Below are 20,650 nucleotides of genomic sequence, written 5' to 3' on the forward strand. Positions count from 1 at the left end.
GGGAGGCAGAGGTTGCAGTGAGCTGAGATCATACACTCCAGCCTGGGCAACAGGGCAAGACTCTATCTCAAAAAAGGCAGGATCGCTTGAGCCCAGGAGTTCAATATAGCGGGAAATATAGGGAGACCCCATCTCTCCAAAGAAAAAAATTATTCAGGCATGGTCGCACATGCCTGTAGTCCCAGCTACTCAGGAGGCTGAGGTGAGAGGATCATTTGAGCCCAGGAGGTTGAGGCTGCAGTGAGCTGTGATGGCACCACCGCACCCCAACCTGGATAACACAGTGAGACCCTGTCTCTCAATAAAATAAAATAATAAAGATTCCAGAACAAGACTTTCCACTATCCTGGTAATAAAATTTGAGCCCCTCGCGGTGGCCTACAAGGCCCTTCAGCATCTGTCCACTGGTTGCTGAATTTGACATCATCTTGGCCCACTGTATTCTCTGCTTATAATACATCACTTCTTTTTGTTTCTCCAATGTCTAGCCAGCCTCAGGGCCTTTGCACTTGTCCTCTGTCTGAAGTACTTGTCCTGGAAATTGAGGTTGGCTCATTCTGTTCCCTTCTCAAAGACCAGCCCCCTTCCAGAAGAGACCCTCTCAGACCACACGAGCTGAATTAGCTTAACTCCCTTCCCCATCCCAGCCCCTGCTTTAATTGATTAAATAGAGTATGGTATACATATTAAATGAGTTAACATTTTAAACACTTAATAGTGCCTAGCTTATACTAAACTTTTCTTTAGAGGCAGGGTCTCATCATGTTGTCTAGGCTGGTCTTAAACTCCTGGGCTTAAGCAATCCACCCACCTCAACCTCCCAAAGTGCTGGGATTATAGATTTGAGTCACTGTGCCCAGCCTATAATATGTTTTAAATTATTCATTAAATATATAAAACATTTTCTTTTTTCCTTTTTTTTTTTTTTTTTGAGATGGAATCTTGCTCTGTCACCCAGGCTGGAGTGCAGTGGCTCAATCTCACCTCACTGCAGACTCTGCCTCCTGGATTCAAGTGATTCTCCTGCCTCAGCCTCCTGAGTAGCTGGGACTACAGGTAGGTACACGCCACCACGCCTGGCTAATTTTTCATATTTTTAGTAGAGATGCATTTTTGCCACGTTGCCCCGGCTGGTCTCGAACTCCTGAGCTCAGGCAATCTGCCCACCTCAGCCTCCCAAAGTGCTAGGATTACAGGCGTAAGCCACTGTGCTTAGCCATAAAACATTTTCTTTTTTTTTTTGAGATGGAGTCTCGCTCTGTCGCCCAGGCTGGAGTGCAGTGGCGCGATCTCGGCTCACTGCAAGCTCCGCCTCCCGGGTTCACGCCATTCTCCTGCCTCAGCCTCTCCGAGTAGCTGGGACTACAGGCGCCCGCCACCACGCCCGGCTAATTTTTTTTGTGTGTGTTTTTAGTAGAGACGGAGTTTCACCGTGGTCTCGATCTCCTGACCTCGTGATCCGCCCGCCTCGGCCTCCCAAAGTGCTGGGATTACAAGCGTGAGCCACCGCACCCCGCCTAATTTTTTAAAAAATATTTTTAGTAGAGATGGGGTTTCATGGTGTTAGCCAGGATAGTCTCGATCTCCTGACCTTGTGATCCACCCACCTCAGCCTCCCAAAGTGCTGGGATTACAGGCGTGAGCCACTGCGCCCAGCCCATATGATAGTTTTTTGAGAAATTTCCATACTGTTTCTCATAGTGGCTGGACTAATTTACATTCTCACCAACAGCGTATAAGTTTCCTTTCCTCCACATCGTTGCCAACATGTGTTATTTTTTGTCTTTTTATATTTTATATATTGATTCACTTTCTTTTTTGAGACGGAGTCTCACTCTTGTTGCCCAGGCTGGAGTGCAGTGGTGTGATCTCTGTTCACTGCAACCTCTGACTCCTGGATTCAAGTGATTCTCCTGCCTCAGCTTCCCGAGTAGCTGGGACTACAGGCATGTGCCACCACGCCCAGCTAATTTTTGTATTTTTAATAGAGACAGGGTTTCACCATGTTGGCCAGGCTGGTCTTGAACTTCTGACTTCACTCAAGTGATCCACCCACCTTGGCCTCCCAAAGTTCTGGTATTACAGGCATGAGCCACTGTGCCTGGCCCGGCCCAGCTTACTTTGGTTTTTTTTTAAAGACAGTTTTGCTCTGTTGCCTAAACTGGAGTGCAGTAGTGTGATCTCTGCTCACTGAAGCCTCTGCCTCACAGATGTCAGCGATCCTCCTGCCTTGACCTCCTGAGTAGCTGGGACTACAGGTACGCGCTCCATGCCTGGCTAATTTTTTGTAGAAACAGGGTTTAGCTATGTTGCCCAGGGCTCAAGCGATCCACCTGCCTCGGCCTCCCAAAGTGCTGGGATTACTGGCGGGAGCCACTGCGCCCGCCCGACCTTGATTTGCTTTTTTATTCTCCCTTCTCCCACTGAAATGTTCTCTCCATAAGGGCCGATTCTCTGTCTGTTTTGTGTGTTGCCGTATCCCCAGTGCCTAACACACTGTGGATGCTCAATAAACATCTTGTTGAATAAACAATTTCAATACAATTTGTAAATCTCTAAAATTCATCCAGAAAGCAATCAAGTTTCCAAAATTCTCAAGTCTAGAGAGCAAACATTCTTAGGTTCCTAAGATAGATTTCACAGTAACTGAGTCATTCCAGGTGGATTCTGGCCTTTCTGCAATGCCAAATCCCCACCCTGGACCAGGAGATGCCCATATGTATAGTTCAGTTGCAAACAGCCTGACTTTTTCCACCACGCCCTGCCCTGACCCCAGCTACTTCCCATCAGAAACCCTCTGATCTGGGCTGGGCAGTGCTGGAGTGACCCTTTTTGTGTCTGGCCTCCTACTGTGGATTTTCTTTTTCTTTCTTTCTTTTTTTTTTTTTTGAGATGGAGTCTCACTCTGCCGCCCAGGCTGGAGTGCAATGGCGCGATCTCGGCTCACTGCAATCTCCGCCTCCCGGGTTCAAGTGATTCTCCTGCCTCAGCCTCCAGAGTAGCTGGGATTACAGACGCATGCCACCATGCCCGGCTAATTTTTTTGTATTTTTAGTAGACACGGGGTTTCACCGTGTTAGCCAGGATGGTTTTGATCTCCTGACCTCGTGATCCGCCCACCTCGGCCTCCCTCAGTGCTGGGATTACAGGCATGAGCCACCGCGCCTGGCCACTACTGTGGATTTTCCTAACCATTCTGGAAGCTGCCAACCCCAGGGTTCTGGTAAACTGAGTGATGGATGGGCTTGAGAAATTGCCGGGGGATTTGGTTTGCTAAGGCTCCTCCAAGCATTTGGCTCTGGAACCCCACCTGCTGTCCGAGGCTAAGCCACAGCCTGTCTGCTCTGTGGTCCGCTTTATCAGGCTCACTCTGCCTGCCCACTCTGATTTTCTCCTCTGAGCCTTGCTTATCTTAGTCTCTCTCCTTTCTCTTCTTCAGAGCTGCCCCACTCAGCACCGGAACTGGATAGAACGGGAAGTCCAAGATGAGTCCTGCTTCCAGGCCTTAGACTTCCCCAGATTCTGTGAGCATCATCTCTGTCTGGGAATAGTGTCAGTGAGTTGAATTGATTACATCATAGACCCCAAAGCAGCAATGTTCTCTGCTCTGGGTTTCTACAGCTGTCTCGTCATCCTATCCCTCCTCCCTTCCCTATTTATCCTGTCATCTACCCACTCGTGCACCCCCCCATCAGCCCTTCCTCCACTGCCTCCCCCATGCTCTCATTTACCTCCACCTATTCCTTATCCAGTCCTTCATTCCATCCCCTCATCCCACTGCTCATCCTGTCCCATTATCCTACATCCTCACCCCATCACCTCACCCCATCCTTTCTTTTCCCGACATTGTTCTATGTACTGTGGACCTAAAAGAAAGAAGTCAAGTGGGGGTGCAGTGGCTCATGCCTGTAATCCCAGGACTTTGGGAGGCCGAGGTGGGCGGATCACCTGAGGTCAGGAGTTTGAGACCTGCCTGGCCAACCTGGAGAAAACCCGTCTCCACGAAACCCACAAAAATTAGCTGGGCATGGTGGCGCACACCTTATTGGCCAGGCTGGTCTCAAACTCCTGAGAGTTACGTTATTTTTGTAAACCAATAAGAATTCCTGACAAGCATTTTTTTTTTTTTTTTTTTTGGCAGGGGGGGTTGTTGAGTTTTTTTGAGATGGGGTCTCACCCTATAGCCCAGACTTGAGTGCAGTGGCAGGTTCATGGCTCACTGCAGCCTCGACCTCCCAGGCCCAGGTGATCCTCCCACCTCAGCCTCCCGAGTAGGTGGAACCACAGGCAGGCGCCACCATGCCTGCCTAATTTTTGTACTTTTTTTTGTAGAGATGAGGTTTCGCTATGTTGCCCAGTCTGGTCTTAAACTCTTGGGCTCAAGCGATCGATCCACTTGTATCAGTCCCACTCCCTGTCCCCTCCTTTTTTTGCCTTTAAAAATCCACTTGTTCGCTGGGCACAGTGGCTCATGCCTGTAATCCCAGGACTGTAGGAGGCCATGGTGGGCAGATCACCTGAGGTCAGAAGTTCGAGACCAGCCTGGTGGACATGGTGAAACCACGCCTCTACTAAAAATACAAAAACCTTAAGAAAAACTTAAAAAAAAAGTTAAAATAAAAAAATTCAAAAACTAGCCAGGGATAGTGGTGCACATCTGCAATCCCAGCTACTTGGGAGGCTGAGGCAGGAGGATTGAGGCAGGAGGATTGACCTGGGAGGCAGAGGTGCATCAGCTGAGATCACACCATTGCACTCCAGCCTGGGCAAGAGAGTGAGACTCCGTCTCAAAAAAGAAAAAAAATCCACTTGTAGGCTGAGGCGAGAGGATCATTTAATACCAGGAGTTCAAGGCTGTGGTGAGCTATGATCTTGTTGCTACACTCCAGGCTGGGTGACAGAGTGAGACCCTGTCTCAGACCAAAAAAATTAAATAAAACAAAATAAAATAAAATAAAATAAAATAAAATAAAATAAATCCAACTTGCAAGTACTGCTAAATCAGAGTGAATATTCAGGGCAATTTGAATCTATACTTCTGAGTTGCAACCCTCAAGCTTGGCCCAAATAAATAAACTCTCTACTTATATTAATTTTGCCTTGACTTCTTTTTTTTTTTTTTTAACGGAGTCTCCCTCTGTCGCCCAGAGTGCAGTGGCATGATCTCAGCTCACTGCAACCTCTGCCTCCCAGGTTCAAGCAATTCTCCTGCCTCAGCTTCCTGAGTAGCTGCGATTACAGACGCCTGCCACCATGCCCATCTAATTTTTTGTATTGTTAATAGAATTGGGGTTTCACCATGTTGGCCAGGCTAGTCTCGAACTGCTGGCCTCAAGTGATCCACCCACCTTGGCCTCCCAAAGTGCTGGGATTACAGGCATGAGCCACTGCATGTGGCCTAAAAGTTCTTTTCTAAGTACTACTCTTTGTAGCTGGGTGAGGGTGGGAGAAGAAAAAAATAAGGCACTGCTCCCACAAATTCATATCAGGAAGGCAACCATAAGTTGAGAAAAATAAAATTTCAGGTCTCCTGGGGGACAGCTTTTGCTTCCTTTCCTTCATCTCCCTCTGTGTCCAACTATCACCTGGTTCCACCCACCGCCAGTCCCCTTATTAAAAAAAAAAAAAAAGGTATTTCAAAAGTATATGGGTTTTTTTTTTTGTTTTTTTTTTGTTTTTTTTGAGACGGAGTCTCGCTCTGTCGCCCAGGCTGGAGTGCAGTGGCACCATCTCGGCTCACTGCAAGCTCTGCCTCCCGGGTTCACACCATTCTCCTGCCTCAGCCTCCTGAGTAGCTGGGACTACAGGCGCCCGCCACCACACCTGGCTAAATTTTTTGTATTTTTAGTAGAGACGTGGTTTCGCCGTGTTAGCCAGGATGGTCTCGATCTCCTGACCTCGTGATCTGCCCGCCTCGGCCTCCCAAAGTGCTGGGATTACAGGCGTGAGCCACCGTGCCCGACCAAGTATATGTTTTTTTTGTTTTTTTTTTTTTTTGTTTTTTTTTGAGACGGAGTCTCGCTCTGTCGCCCAGGCTGGAGTGCAGTGGCGCGCTCTCGGCTCACTGCAAGCTCCGCCTCCTGGGTTCACGGCATTCTCCTGCCTCAGCCTCTCCGAGTAGCTGGGACTACAGGCGCCCGCCACTACGCCCGGCTAATTTTTTTTTTGTATTTTTAGTAGAGACGGGGTTTCACCATGGTCTCGATCTCCTGACCTCGTGATCCGCCCGCCTCGGCCTCCCAAAGTGCTGGGATTACAAGCGTGAGCCACCGCGCCCGGCAAGTATATGTTTTTGAGACAGGATTTTGAACTGTTGCCCAGGCTGGAGTCCAGTGTTATGGTGGGCTCACTACAACCTCCACCTTCCCGGGTCCTGTGACCCTCCCATCTCAGCCTTGTAGGTAGCTGGGACTACAGGTGCACGCCACCATGCTTGGCCAACTTCTAAATGTTTTGTAGAGATGAGGTCTCACTATATTGCCCAGGGTTGTCTTGAACTTCTGGGCTCAAGCCATCTTCCCGCCTTGGCCCCGCAAAATGTTGGGATTACAGGCGTGAGCCACTGTGCCCAGCCTCCAAAATATATTTTTAAAATAATAATAATTGGCCGGGCGTGATGGCTCACGCTTGTAATCCCAGCACTTTGAGAGGCCGAGGCGGGCGGATCACGAGGTCAGGAGATCGAGACCACAGTGAAACCCCGTCTCTACTAAAAATACAAAAAAATTAGCCAGGCGTGGTGGCGGGCGCTTGTAGTCCCAGCTACTCGGAGAGGCTGAGGCAGGAGAATGGCGTGAACCCGGGAGGCGGAGCTTGCAGTGAGCCGAGATCGCGCCACTGCACTCCAGCCTGGGCAACAAAGCGAGACTCCGTCTCAAAAAAAAAAAATAATAATAATAGTAATTACTGTTTTTTGAGACAGAGTCTCGCTCTGTCACCCAGGCTGGAGTGCAGTGGAGTGGTCTCAGTTCACTGCAACCTCTGCCTCCCAGGTTCAAGCAATTTTATATTTTTAGTATTTTTAGTAGGGACAGGGTTTCACCATGTTGGCCAGGTTGGTCTCAAACTCCTGACCTCAGGTGTTCCGCCCACCTCGGCCTCCCAAAGTGCTGGGATTACAGGCGTGAGCCACTGCACCCGGCCAAAAATAATTATTCCTTTTTCTTTTTTTTTTGAGATGGAGTCTTGTCCTGTCGCCCAGGCTGGAGTGCAGTGGCATGATCTCAGCTCACTGCAACCTCTGCCTTCGGGGTTCAAGTGATTCTCCTGCCTCAGCCTTCCCAGTAGCTGGGACTACAGGCACACACCACCATGCCCGGCTAATTTTTGTATTTTTAGTAGAGATAGGGTTTCACCATGTTGGCCAGGCTGGTCTCGAACTCCATGACCTCAAGTGATCTGCCTGCTTCGGCCTCCCAAAGTGCTAGGATTACAGGTGTCAGCCACCATGCCTGGCCTGGGAAAACATTCTTTTGCAGGCTTAAAAACTTTATGCACTCTGAGAGCGGTGGCTAACACCTGTAATCTCAGCACATTGGGAGGCCCAGGTGGGTGGATCACTTGGGGTCAGAAGTTCAAGACCAGCCTGTCCAATATGGTGAAACCCCATCGCTACTAAAAGTACAAAAAATTAGCTGGGTGTGGTGGCAGGCAGCTGTAATTCCACCTACTTGGGAGGCTGAGGCAAGAGAATCGCTTGAACCTGGGAGGTAGAGGTTGCAGTGAGCCGAGTTCACACCATTGCACTCCAGCCTGGGCGAGAGAGCAAGACTCTGTCTCAAAAAAAAAAAAAAAAAAAAAAAAAAACAAAAAACAAAAACAACTTTATGCCCGGGACAGCACACAGCCCACATCCCTTCTTTTGCAACTGGCTTTTGGTCTTCAGCTTTTAAGATTCATTCATATCCATACAGCTGGCTCTGGATCGCTAATGTTAACGCCTGGGAGGTGTTTCAGAGAAGGCTTTGGCACAACCTCTCCATCCATTTAATTTCCCATCTGATCAGTCAGATCTCTAGGTTGTTTCTAATCTTTTCTCTTAGAATCAGTTCTGCATCTATCTCTGGGTTGAGAATTTCCTCATTTCAAACGCCTGAGTCATGGGGTTCTGTTTTCTTCTGCCTCCAGCATTTGGCTTTGATCTGCCGGCTTCTGCCCTCCACACAGTCTATTCTGGCTCTTTCCCCTCCCATCTAGGCCCCACCCATTCTCCTCTGAGAGCCCCAGGCCTCCAGGTTCGGCTCCCCTCCACCCTCCCCTCTGCAGCCAGAGGATCTTGAAACAGCGGGCATCTGAGATTATTTGTATGAGCTGATTTCCTCTCCTAGCCCAAAGTGGGGCGAGTGCAGGGACAGGGCTTGTCTGCCTTCCCTAGGCCTGTGTGCCCGTGCCTCACACTGCCATGAGATGAGGAAGACACAATCATTAAACGGGATGAAAATGTACCTGTCTCAACAACTGGCTTCTTGCTCACAGGTTGAGAGCGATCTTGGCTGTTGAAAATATGTGGATTGGCAGGTTAGTGGAGACAGGGGGAGTAGAAGAGGGGTGGTGGGTAAGTGGTGGGATAGGCCAGAACTGGAGCTTAACAGTTTGGCAGGAACATGTTTTGGGGATGGGATGGAGAGGAGCGTGGAGGCCCAAGCTTGAGGTCTGGGGGTTGGAAACACAGGGGAACCGGAGTTACTGGAATTCAACTCATTGCCCTGCTAACACCACTGCCTCTTTCTTTTCCTTCCTTTTTTTTTTTTTTTTTTGAGACAGAGTCTTGCTCTGCCGCCCAGGCTGGAGTGCAGTGGTACGATCTTAGCGCACTGCAACCTCCACCTCCCGGGTTCAAGCAATTCTCCCGCCTCAGCCTCCTGAGTAGCTGGGATTACAGGCGCGCACCACCACACCCAGCTAACTTTTGTATTTTTAGTAGAGACCGGGTTTCATCATGTTGGTCAAGCTTGTCTCGAACTCCTGACCTCAGGTGATCCGTTTGCCTCGGACTCCCAAAGTGCTGGGATTACAGGCGTGAGCCGCCGCTCCTGGCCTCAAAACAGACCAATTTAACCAGCGTTCCACCGATGTCCATGCCGAACCGTGGGAATGGCGGCCTGTTCTTTCTCCTGGAGTCCATCCTCCTCTGTAGCCGGATTTCTTAGCCGGAGAGTCGTGCTGAGGGAGCACCCCACTGCGTCCTTTATGTGGCTTTGGCCAAGTTGTCCAACCTCAGTTTTCCTCATCTGTAAATGAAGCTTATAACTGTACCTAGCCTCCATTAATACTCTGAGGGAGATACTAACATATCATCCCCATCTTCAGATGAGGAAACTGAGGCTCAAGGACCCTATGTCACCTGCCCAGAGTCACACAGCTCCTAAGTATCTATGGCTCTGGGATGCTCCTTCTCTCCTTCTCCCACTGCTCTCTTGGTCTGGGGGCATTGTTTTGCTCCACTCCTACCCCTCAACACTCCCAGAACAGAGTGGTCCCTCTGGGCTGTGATGATGAAGAAATGAATGAGTGCACTCTACTCTGATGCCTACCTTTCCATATCTCGGTGGGACCCAAACCACCCCCACACTCTCACCTGCCTCCACCCTGTACTACCCTGACTTTCTGCACCCGGCACACACACACCAGGGAGTGCCCCCAGCCTACAAGTCACCCCATTGGGCTTTTGGAGAATGGGGCAGGGGGAGAGAAGGAGGATGGTCCAGAGACATACTGAAAACACTGGAGGTGAGGGGTGTGCAAAGAACCAGAGAGAGATGGACAGTAATCCTTTTCCTCCTCCTCCTCCTCCTCCTCTCCTCCCTGGGTTCCACTTTTATGCTGGCTCGGCATATGTGACCTTGGGCCTATGACTGAACTTCTCATCAGCAGGTCGGGGATGACGTGTGAGTGAGCGCAGCCCTCAGATGTTTATGGGGATCATATGATGAATACCTGCTCAGCGTTTAGGCAAATACTTGCACGTAGCCAATGTGTGCCAGCTGGAGTTCACTGCCCTCCTGCTCTCCATGCTTTTTCTGTGCTAGGTGTGGCACTGAAATCTTACAACAGCTCGAAGTCGGCACCTTTATGATCTCCACTTTATTATGCTTTTCATAGGAATTCAGTTACATAAGTAATAGATGATTATGGGTCGATTACAAATTTCAGCTGGGTACAGTGGCTCAGGCCTTTGGGAGGCCAAGGTGGGAAGGTCGCTGGAGCTCAGGAGTTGGAGACCAGCTTGGGCAACATAGCAAGGCCCCCATCCCTACAAAAAATTTAAAAATTAGCTGGGCGTGGTGGCAGACGCCTGAAGTTCCACCTACTTGGGAGGCTGAGGCGGGAGGATCACTCAAGTTCGAGGCTGCAGTGAGCTATGATCGCGTTATGGCCCTCCAGCCTGGGCAACAGAGCAAGACCTTGTCTCCAAAAAAGGAAAGAGAAAAATAAAATTTCAAAGACTACAGAAAAATAATTCCCTTTCTCCCTTCAACCCACTACTCCTTGGTTGCTGTCTATTTCAGTCCCACCCCTAGCTGTCCATCACTGGCCACTCCTGCCATTACTATTGTTCTAAAGCTGCCAGAGTCAGCCTGGCCTGGTTCTATTCTCTTCTATCTTTCTAGAAGGTAAGACCCACTCTGGGTGGGTCAGGAGGTTAGTGCGTTACTTTTTTTTTTTTTTTTTTTTTTGAGATGGAGTCTCGCTCTGTCACCCAGGCTGAAGTGCAGTGGTGCGATTTTGGCTCAATGCAACCTCTGCTTCCTGGGTTCAAGTGATTCTTTAGCCTCAGCCTCCGGAATAGCTGGGATTACAGGCACATGCCACTACGCCCAGTTAATTTTTGTATTTATAGTAGAGACGGCGTTTCACCATTTTGGCCAGGCTGGTCTCGAACTCCTGACCTCAAATGATCTGCCTGCTTTGGCCTCCCAAAGTGCTGGGATTACAGGCATGAGCCACTGCACCCGGTCTCTATGCGTTACTTTGGAGAAGTCACGTTCTTCTTTACATACTCATGTCTCCAAATCTGAAGTCCATTCCATCTCCATTTAGTTCCAGTTTTTATTTCAACATGCTGCAGCTTCCAGAATAAGGAGTAGCTGGAGAAGATCCAGAGTGTGGCATGCAGAAAGCCCCTCCACCAGCGCCAGGCACTGAGGCCCCAGGGAAATCCTGAACTCCGCTCCTTTATGCAGAGTTGATGCCAGGCCTGGGTCCAGGCCTGACTGGATGATGCTGGGGATGCAATAGAGACAAAGACAGCCCTACCCTCATGGGGCCCACAGTCCAGTTGAGGAGGCAGGTTAGTCACCAGACCTTGACTGCCCAGAGTGGTCAGGGCTGGGATAGGGGAGGCCAAGGGGCCTCTGCTAGCCAAGAGTAAGTGCCTGCCCTGGCCGGAGAGTGGTGAGTATCAGGGAGGGCTTCCTGGAGGAGGGGATACATGGATCTGAAGAATGACTAGAGAAAGATCATGGGGAAGAGTGTTCCTGTGGGGGAATAGCATGTTGGGTGGCTGAGAGGGTAGCAGGAGGGATTGGAGGAGACCAGAGTCTTTTTTTTTTTTTTTTTTTTTTGAGACAGAGTCTCGCTCTGTCACCCAGGCTGGAGTGCAGTGGCACGATCTCGGCTCACTGCAAGCTCCGCCTCCCGGGTTCACGCCATTCTCCTGCCTCAGCCTCTCCGAGTAGCTGGGACTACAGGCGCCTGCCACCACGCCTGGCTAATTTTTTGTGTTTTTAGTAGAGACGGGGTTTCACCATGGTCTCGATCTCCTGACCTCGTGATCCACCCACCTCGGCCTCCCAAAGTGCTGGGATTACAAGCGTGAGCCACCGCACCCGGCCGAGACCAGAGTTTTTGATGATGATTTCAGCACAGAGTGCTGGGGCTGTGGGGGAGGTGGGGGAACTCATTTCTCACCTCAGGGAGGGGCAGGACTTTGGAGGAGAGAGGAGAGCAAACATTCCAGGTGGGGAAACACCTGTTGCAAGCCATAAGAGAGAGTGTACGGCGCTGGAGGCCCAGCAAGGCCAGTGTGGTTTAGCACAGATCCTCACTGTGGACACAGAGTTGGGAGTCCTTGGCAGACAGACGGCAGATTCTGCAGCTCTGTGAATGACCAGGCTCACCTGGGAGAGAGGGTGAGAAGAGGACCTGGTTTCTAGCATGTGGAGGTGGGGTGAGGGAGAAGGGAGAGTAAGGGAGACTGAGGATGGGGACCCAGGAGGTGGAACACCGCCAGGAAGCTGGAGGAGGGTCTGTCAGCCAACTCCCCACCAGAATTTGTATTGTATAACACGGTGTCTGGTTAACATTTAAAAACGATGTCTGATTAACATTTATTTTTATATTCAAATGTATCTTTTTAGAATTTTGTGCCAGTCTTGAAGATCACTGGAGATACTTCTACCTTCACCTATAATTTTCTTTCTTTTTTTTTTTTGAGACAAGGTCTCACTCTCTTGCCCAGGCTGGAGTGCAGTGGCACGATCTCAGCTCCCTGCAACCTCAACCTCCCAAGCTCCAGTGATCCTCTCACTTTAGCCTCCCAAGTAGCTGGGACTACAGGCGCATGCCACCACACTGGGCTAATTTTTGTATTTTTTGTAGAGACGGGGTTTCACCATGTTGACCAGGCTGGTCTGGAACTCCTGGACTCAAGTGATCTGCCCGCCTTGGCCTCCCAAAGTGCTGGGATCAAAGTCATGGGCCACCGTGCCCAGCCCTATTTTACTCTTTTCTTGGTGTCTTTTTTTTTTTTTTTGAGTCGGAGTTTTGCTCTTGTTGCCCAGGCTGGAGTGCAATGGCACGATCTTGGCTCACTGCAACCTCTGGCTCCCAGGTTCAAGCGATTCTCCTGCTTCAGCCTCTGAGTAGCTAGGATTACAGGCATGTGCCACCATGCCCAGTTAATTTTGTGTTTTTAGTAGAGACGGGGTTTCTCCATGTTGGTCAGGCTGGTCTCGAACTCCCAATCTCAGGGATCCGCCCTCCTTAACCTCTCAAAGTTTTGTGATTACAGGCATGAGCCACTGTACCTGGCCCTTCCTAGTGTCTTTTGATGAACTACATTTGAATGTAGTCCAATTTATCAATCTTTCCAGTATTGTTTGTGCTTTTTTGTGTCATTTTTAAGAACACGTTTTCTTTCTTGGGGACATAAAGATACACTTCCAGATTATCTGTTAAAGCTTTTATTGTTTAGCTTTTCACATTGAGATATATGATCCATCTGGAATTAATATTTGATGTGATGTCAGGTAGGTGTCGAGTTTCCTTTTTCTCCATAAAGGTATTTGATTATCTCAATCTCATTATGGAAAAGACCGCCCTTTCCCAATGGTTCTGTAATAGCATCTTTGGCGTCAACCAGAAGTGGGTTCTTATTTTGGGCTGACTAATCTCTTCCTTTGGTCTCTGTTCATGTTTGGGTAATTCTACACTGTCCTAATTACCATAGTTCCCTAGTAAGTTTGTTATCAGGTAGAGTAAGTCCTCTTATTTAGTTTTTTTTTGTTTGTTTGTTTGTTTTTTGAGATGGAGTCTTACTCTGCCGCCCAGGCTGAAGTGCAGTGGCGTGATCTCGGCTCACTGCAACCTTTGCCTCCTGGATTCAAGTGATTCTCCTGCCTCAGCCTCCCAAGTAGCTGGGATTGCAGGAGCCTGCCACCATGCCCAGCTAATTTTTGTATCTTTAGTAGAGATGGGGTTTCACCATGTTGGCCAGGCTGGTCTGGAATTCCTGACTTCAGGTGATCCACCCGCCTCGGCCTCCCAAAGTGCTGGGATTACAGGTGTGAGCCACTGTGCCCGGCCTTTGTTTATTTGTTTTTTGTTTTGTTTTGTTTTTAGAGACAGGGTCTCATTCTGTCTCCCAGGCTGGAGTGCAGTCACATGATCACAGCTCACTGCAGCCTCCAACTCCTGGGCTCAAGGGATCCTCCTGTCTCGGCCTCCCAAAGTGTTGGGATTACAGGTGTTAGCCACCATGCCTGGTTACCGTCTTGTTCTTATTTAGGAATGTCTTTGCTCTGCTTGATGTTTTGCCTTTCCATGTGTATTACAGAATGAGCTTATCATTTCTTTCTTTTTTTTTTTTGAGAGGGAGTCTTGCTCTGTCACCCAGGCTGGAGGGCAGTGGCGTGATCTCGGCCCACTGCAAGCTCCGCCTCCCGGGTTCACGCCATTCTCCTGCCTCAGCCTCCCGAGTAGCTGGGACTACAGGTGCCCGCCACCACGCCCGGCCAATTTTTTGTATTTTTAGTAGAGATGGGGTTTCACCGTGTTAGCCAGGATGGTCTTGATCTCCTGACCTCGTGATTTGCCCGCCTCGGCCTCCCAAAGTGCTGGGATTACAGGCTTGAGCCACCGTGCCCAGCCGCTTTTTTTTTTTTTTTTTTTTTTGAGACAAAGTCTCGCTCTGTCGCCCAGGCTGGAGTGCAGTGGCGCCATCTCGGCTCACTGCAACCTCTGCCTCCTAGGTTCAAGCGATTCTCCTTCCTCACCCTCCCCAGTAGCTGGGATTACAGGCGTGCGCCACCAGGCCCGGCTAATTTTTGTATGTTTAGTAGAGATGGGGTGTAGCCATTTTGGCCAGGCTGGTCTCAAACTCTTGACCTCAGGTGATCCGCCAGCCTTGGCCTCCCAAAGTGCCGGGATTACAGGCATGAGCCACTGCGCCTGGCCAGAATGAGTTTATCAAATTCCACAAAATATGGGATCTTGATTTGGTTTATATTGAATCCATAGATCAATTTGGGGGAAACTGACATTTAAAATATTAAGTTGATCAATTCAAGAGCCTGGAATATTTTTTCATTTATTTAAGTCTTCTTTTTTTTTTTTTGAGATAGAATCTTGCTCTGTCACCCAGGCTGGAGTGCAGTGGTGTAATCTCGGCTCGCTGCAACCTCTACCTACTGGGTTCGAGCAATTCTCCTGTCTCAGCCTCCTGAGTAGCTGGGATTACAGGCTTCCGCCACCATGCCCAGCTAATTTTTGTATTTTTAGTAGAGATGTTGTTTCACCATGTTGACCAGGCTGGTATTTAAGTCTTCTTTAACTTGTCTCAATATTTCCTTGTTTCTCTCTGTGGTATTTTTGCATGTCTTTTGTTAGATTTATTTTGAAGGGTTTAATGTTTGATAGTTTTAAGTGCTACTTTAAAATTTCAGGTGCTAATTGTTGCTTTCATCTAAAAATACAGGCCAGGTGTGGTAGCTCATGCCTGTAATCCCACCACTTTTGGAGGCCGAGGCAGGAGGATCAATTGAGGTCACGAGTTCAAGATCAGCCCAGCCAACATGGTAAAACCCCATCTCTACTAAAAAAAATACAAAAATTAGCCGGGCGTGGTTGCGCACGTCTATAATTCCAGCTACTCGGGAGGCTGAGGCACGAGACTCACTTGAACTGTGGAGGTGGAAGGTGTAGTGAGCCAAGATATCCCCACTGCACTCCAGCCTGGGGGACAGAGTGATACTCAAAGACTCCGTCTCAAAAAATAATAATAATAAAAATTAAAAATTAATTTAAAAAATAAAAATACAAATGTATCCATTTTATATCCAGCAATCTTTCTACGCTCACTCAGTTTTTGAATTTCTATGTACAAAATAGCTCATCTGCAAATAGAGGCAGGTTTGTTTCTGCCTTGCCATTATGGCTTATGCCATCTATTTATTTCTTCCTTTATTTAATTATTTGCCTTAGTGACCTGGTTGAGTCTTCCAGTACCATGTTCAATAAAAGTAGTGAGAGTAGACATCTTGTCTTGTTGTCATTCTGAAATGGAACATTTTCAGTGTTTCACTATTAGGTATAAGGTTTGCTGTAGGAAACTTGATTAGATTAGGGCATTTTATTCTTAGTTTGCTAGAATTTTTTTTTTTTTTTTTTTTTTTTTTGAGACAGTGTCTCACTCTGTCACCCAAGGCTGGAGTGTAGTGGTGCAATCTGGGCTCAATGCAACCTTGACCTCCCAGGTTCAAGCGATTCTCCTGCCTCAGCCTCCCGAGTAGCTGGGATTACAGGTGCACGTCACCATGCCCCGCTAATTTTTGTATTTTTAGTAGAGATGGGGTTTCACCATATTGGCCAGGCTGGTCTCAAACTCCCGACCTCAAGTGACCTGCCTGCCTCAGCCTCCCAAAGTGTGTGAGCACTGCGCCCAGCCATTTTTTCTTTTTAATCATGAATAGGTGTTGAATTTTGTTAGATACTTTTTTAGATCCATTGAGATCATCATACAGCTTTTCTCCTTTAATCTGTAAATAACACTGAGGAATTTTCCGATGTTAAATTATTCTTCCTGGAATAACGACAACTGAACTATGATTTATTAACATTTTTATATTTTGTAAGATTCTCTCTGCTAATATTTATTTATATTTTAAACTCCTATCTGTACCAGATGCTAGTATTTTATTTATTTATTTATTGAGACGGAGTCTTGCTCTGTCACCCAGGCTGGAGTGCAGTGGCATGAATTCGGCTCAGTGCAACCTCTGCTTCCTGGGTTCAAGCGATTCTCGTGCCCTAGCCTCCCAGGTAGCTTGCATTACAGGCACCTGCCAGCACGCCTGGCTAATTCTTGTATTTTTAGTAGAGATGGGGTTTCACCATGTTGGTTAAGCTGGTTTTGAACTCCTGACCCCAAGTGATCCACCCACCTTGGCCTCCTTAAGTGCTGGGATTACAGGCGTGAGCCACCGTGCCCGGCTGCTAATATTTTATGTATGATTTTTACATCCAAGTTTGGTAGTCAGACTGGCCTGTAATTTTCATTTCTTATATTGTCTTAGGCAGGTTTTGGCAATCAAGTTTCTGCCTGCCTTATAAAACTGTGCTTTTTCTGTACCATAAAAGAGTTTATGTGAGATTGGCATTATTTCTTCCTTAGATATTTGGTAAATTTCACTAGTGAGTTATCATAAACATTGGAGGGAAGATATTTAATTATAGACTTGATTTCTTTAATCATTTTAGCATTATTCATGTTTATTGTTTCTCCTTGTGTCCATTTTGGCAAGTTGTATTTATTTTTCTTTCTTTTTTTTTTTTTCTTTTTTTTGAGGTGGAGTCTCGCTCTGTTGCCCAGGCTGCAGTGCAGTGGTGCAATCTCGGCTCACTGCAACCTCAACCTCCTGGGTTCAAGCGATTCTCCTGTCTCAGCCTTCCAAGTAGCTGGGATTACAGGTGCCTGCCAACATGCCCGGCTAATTTTTTGTATTTTTAGTAGAGATGGGGTTTTGCCGTGTTGGCCAGGTTGGTCTGGAACTCCTGACCTTAGGTGATCCGCCCACCTCAGCCTTCTAAAGTGCAGGGATTACAGGAGTGAGCCACCGCACCTGGCCTATTTTTCTAAGGAATGTGTTCACTAATCTTCAAACTTTTGACACAAAATTGTTGCTGTTTTTTTTTCCTTCCTGTCAAGCTGTTCTTTATTTCAGGCAGAGGGCAGGGGAGAGGGCTCAGTCTTTCTCGGCAGCAGCTTTCGTCATGGTGGCCAGCACCTTGCTCAGGTCCTTCCGCTTCCTCTTGGTGCGAATGTGCGTCCCCATCCTTTTCTTGATGAACTTGAGGGACCGTTTGTCCTTGGGGACCTTCAGCAACTCCATGGCACGCCGCTTGTACGGGGCGAAGCTACACACCTCCCGGATCATGTCCCGCACAAACCTGGTGTGTTTGGTCAGACGTCCGGGGCGGCAGCTGTGCCTGGGCTTGCTCACGTCCTTGGTCACCTTGGGGCCCACGGCCACAGGGTCGCGCAGAGCCATGGCTGCTGTTCTCCAGTGGCATCCGTGGCGGAAGCGCTGGTATTCTTTATTTTTATTGAAAAATTTTCGGCCGGGCTTGGTGGCTCACGCCTGTAATCCCAGCACTTTGGGAGGCCGAGGCGGGCGGATCACGAGGTCAGGAGATTGAGGCCATCCTGGCTAACACGGTGAAACCCCGTTTCTACTAAAAATGCAAAAAAATTTAGCTGGGCGTGGTGGTGGCCAGCGCCTGTAGTCTCAGCTACTCGGGAGGCTGAGGCAGGAGAATGGCGTGAACCCGAGAGGTGGAGCTTGCAGTGAGCCGAGATCGCGCCACTGCACTCCAGCTTGGGCGACAGAGCGAGACTCTGTCTCAAAAAAATAAAACAAAAATCTTCATTGTCTACCCCCCTGGCGATGCAAGCTTGGAGAAAATGTGTTCACATAATTAAATAGATGGGAATCCAAAGAATATCAGTATAGCAATGTCCCTTAATTCTTTTAACTCCTTCTAAGCTATATGCCAAAGATCAATGGTCACCTATCTTCATAAATATAGTTGAATGACTCCTCAGCTGACAATTGCTCTACGTCCTCTCCTAGTTTTGTTGACTGCAAAGTATTGAAAGCAAAACATTGAAAAGCAAAGACTTGCAGGCAGATTTATTACCCAGTCAATTGAATTCCTCCTAACACCACTATTAATGTTCTAGATGTCTCTATTTGGTCACCAGGGTTTTCAGCACTGAGAGCATGTACTGAGAATGGAAGAGAGGTAGGATTTTTCTTTTTTTAAGTGGGAACAAACAAACGAACAAACAAAAAAGTAAGTAAAAAGTGGGGCCAGGCATGGTGGCTCACTCCAGTATCCTCAGCATTTTGGAAGGCCGAGGCAGGAGAATCACTTGGACCCAGGAGTTCAAGACCAGCCTGGGCAACATAGTGAGACACTGTCTTTACAAAAAAAAAAAAAAAAATTAGCCAGGAGTGGTGGCACATACCTGTGGTTCCAGCTACTCAAGAGGCTGAGGTGGGAGGATTGCTTGAGCTTGGGAAGTTGAGGCTTCAGTGAGCCAAGATTGAGCCACTGCACTCCAGCCTGGGCAACAGAGCAAGACCCTTTTTGGGGAAAAAAAAAAAAAAAAAGGAAAATAAAGAGAAAGTCTGGGCACAGTGGCTCACGCCTGTAATCCCAGCACTTTGGGAGACTGAGGTGGGCAGATCACTGGAGGTCAGGAGTTTGAGACCACCCTAGGCAACATGGTGAAAACCCATCTCTACTAAAAATACAAATATTAGCCAGGAGTGGTTGTGCACGCCTGTAATCCCAGCTACTTGGGAGGCTAAGGCTGGAAAATCACTTGAACCTGGGAGGCAGAGGTTGCAGTGAGCTGAGATGGGGCCACTGTACTCCATCCTGGGTGATAGAGCGAGACTCTGTCTCAAAAAAAAAAAAAAAAGAAAAAGGAAAAAGGAAAGAAAAAGAAAAAGTGGGTGATGGGTGGAAAGTGAAACAGGATATGAGTAAATAATTCCTACACAACTGGGGCATTTTCAGGCAGGTCTCCTCAGGGAATTGTTCAATTGAAAGGTGAGGATTTGGGCATTAATTTCCTTTATTTATTTATTTTTTTTGAGATGGAGTCTCACTCTGTCGCCCAGGCTTGGCGTGCAGTGGCGCCATCTTGGCTCACTGCAACCTCTGTCACCTGAGTTCAAATGATTCTCCTGCCATCGAGCCCAGCTAATTTTTGTATTTTTTAGTAGAGACAGGGTTTCACCAATTCGGTCAGGCTGGTCTTGAGCTCCTGACCTCGTGATCCACCCGCCTCGACCTCCCAAAGTGCTGGGATTATAGATGTGAGCCACGGCGCCTGGCAATTTTCTTTTTTTTTTTTTGAGACGGAGTCTTGCTCTGTCGCCCAGGCTGGAGTGCAGTGGCGTGATCTCGGCTCACTGCAAGCTCCGCCTCCCAGGTTCACGCCATTCTCCTGCCTCAGCCTCCCGAGTAGCTGGGACTACAGGTGCCCGCCACCACACCTGGCTCATTTTTTGTATTTTTAGTAGAGACGGGATTTCACCGTGTTAGCCAGGATGGTCTTGATCTCCTGACCTCATGATCCGCCCGCCTCGGCCTCCCAAAGTGCTGGGATTACAGGCTTGAGCCACCGCGCCCGGCCTGGCAATTTTCTTTAATTTATCTCTGTATCCATCTATCCCATGGAAAATGTTCACGGACCCTTCCAGGTGTACATACCTAGACTAAGGACCAGTCACCACCCTGAAGAGTAGTTGATGTTTTCTGTGTTACACTCTCTTGCCTATTCCGACCTGCAATAATAAAGGAGTTATTTTACAGTAGTTACTACCACAACCTAGAGTGTCCAGGACTGTGCATTCTGCTGGACACTTGGTCCTACGTAGCTACGTATTTTCAGCACAGACTTAATTATATATAATCATTACAAACTCAACAGTAACGGCATGGACTGTATGCCATGCCAGGAGCTGTGCCAAGTATTTGAGAGGCATTGCCTTATTTAATTCCCATTTTACAGGTGAGGAAACTGAGGCTTGGGAGTGTTCCGTCACTTTCCCACGGCCAGCCAGTCAGTAACTCCCAGGCTTTGGGCTCAAACCCAGGTCTCTCTGAATCCAGAGCCGGTGTCACACTGCCTGGAGATTCTAGACACTCAGAACTGCGAAATTTTAATCTTGGGACCCCATTAGAGACCCTCTGACCCATGCCCTTTGTTTTACAAAAGAAGTTTTAGGGCCAGAGTCAGGAAGTGACTCGCGCAAAGTCATCGGCCCAACAGGTGCAAGGTGCGAGGGGAAACGGGAGGCATGGGTGGGAACCTCTCCCTGTTGACATTCTGATATCTAGGACTTTGGCACAATTT

General features: G+C 48.2%; 2 protein-coding genes across 2 annotated transcripts in view; one reads left to right on the forward strand and one right to left on the reverse strand.

Moving 5' to 3' along the window:
* The window catches only part of LOC116480035 (cytochrome P450 2G1), an 88,863-nt gene that overhangs the window by 4,167 nt on the left and 64,046 nt on the right, over positions 1-20,650 (forward strand). The gene's annotated exons all lie outside the window — the stretch shown is intronic.
* LOC116480656 (large ribosomal subunit protein eL36-like) lies at positions 17,463-17,768 on the reverse strand. The gene has a single exon (XM_032753337.1). The coding sequence runs from the start codon at positions 17,766-17,768 to the stop codon at positions 17,463-17,465; it is 306 nt and encodes a 101-aa protein (XP_032609228.1).

Source organism: Hylobates moloch, unplaced genomic scaffold (genome assembly GCF_009828535.3).
Source record: "Hylobates moloch isolate HMO894 unplaced genomic scaffold, HMol_V3 SCAFFOLD_13, whole genome shotgun sequence".
NCBI classification, from domain to species: Eukaryota; Metazoa; Chordata; class Mammalia; order Primates; family Hylobatidae; genus Hylobates; species Hylobates moloch.

Coding starts and splice junctions, on each gene's coding strand:
- LOC116480656 (XM_032753337.1), bottom strand. CDS start 17,768: ATGGCTCTGCGCGACCCTGTGGCCGTGGGCCCCAAGGTGACCAAGGAC.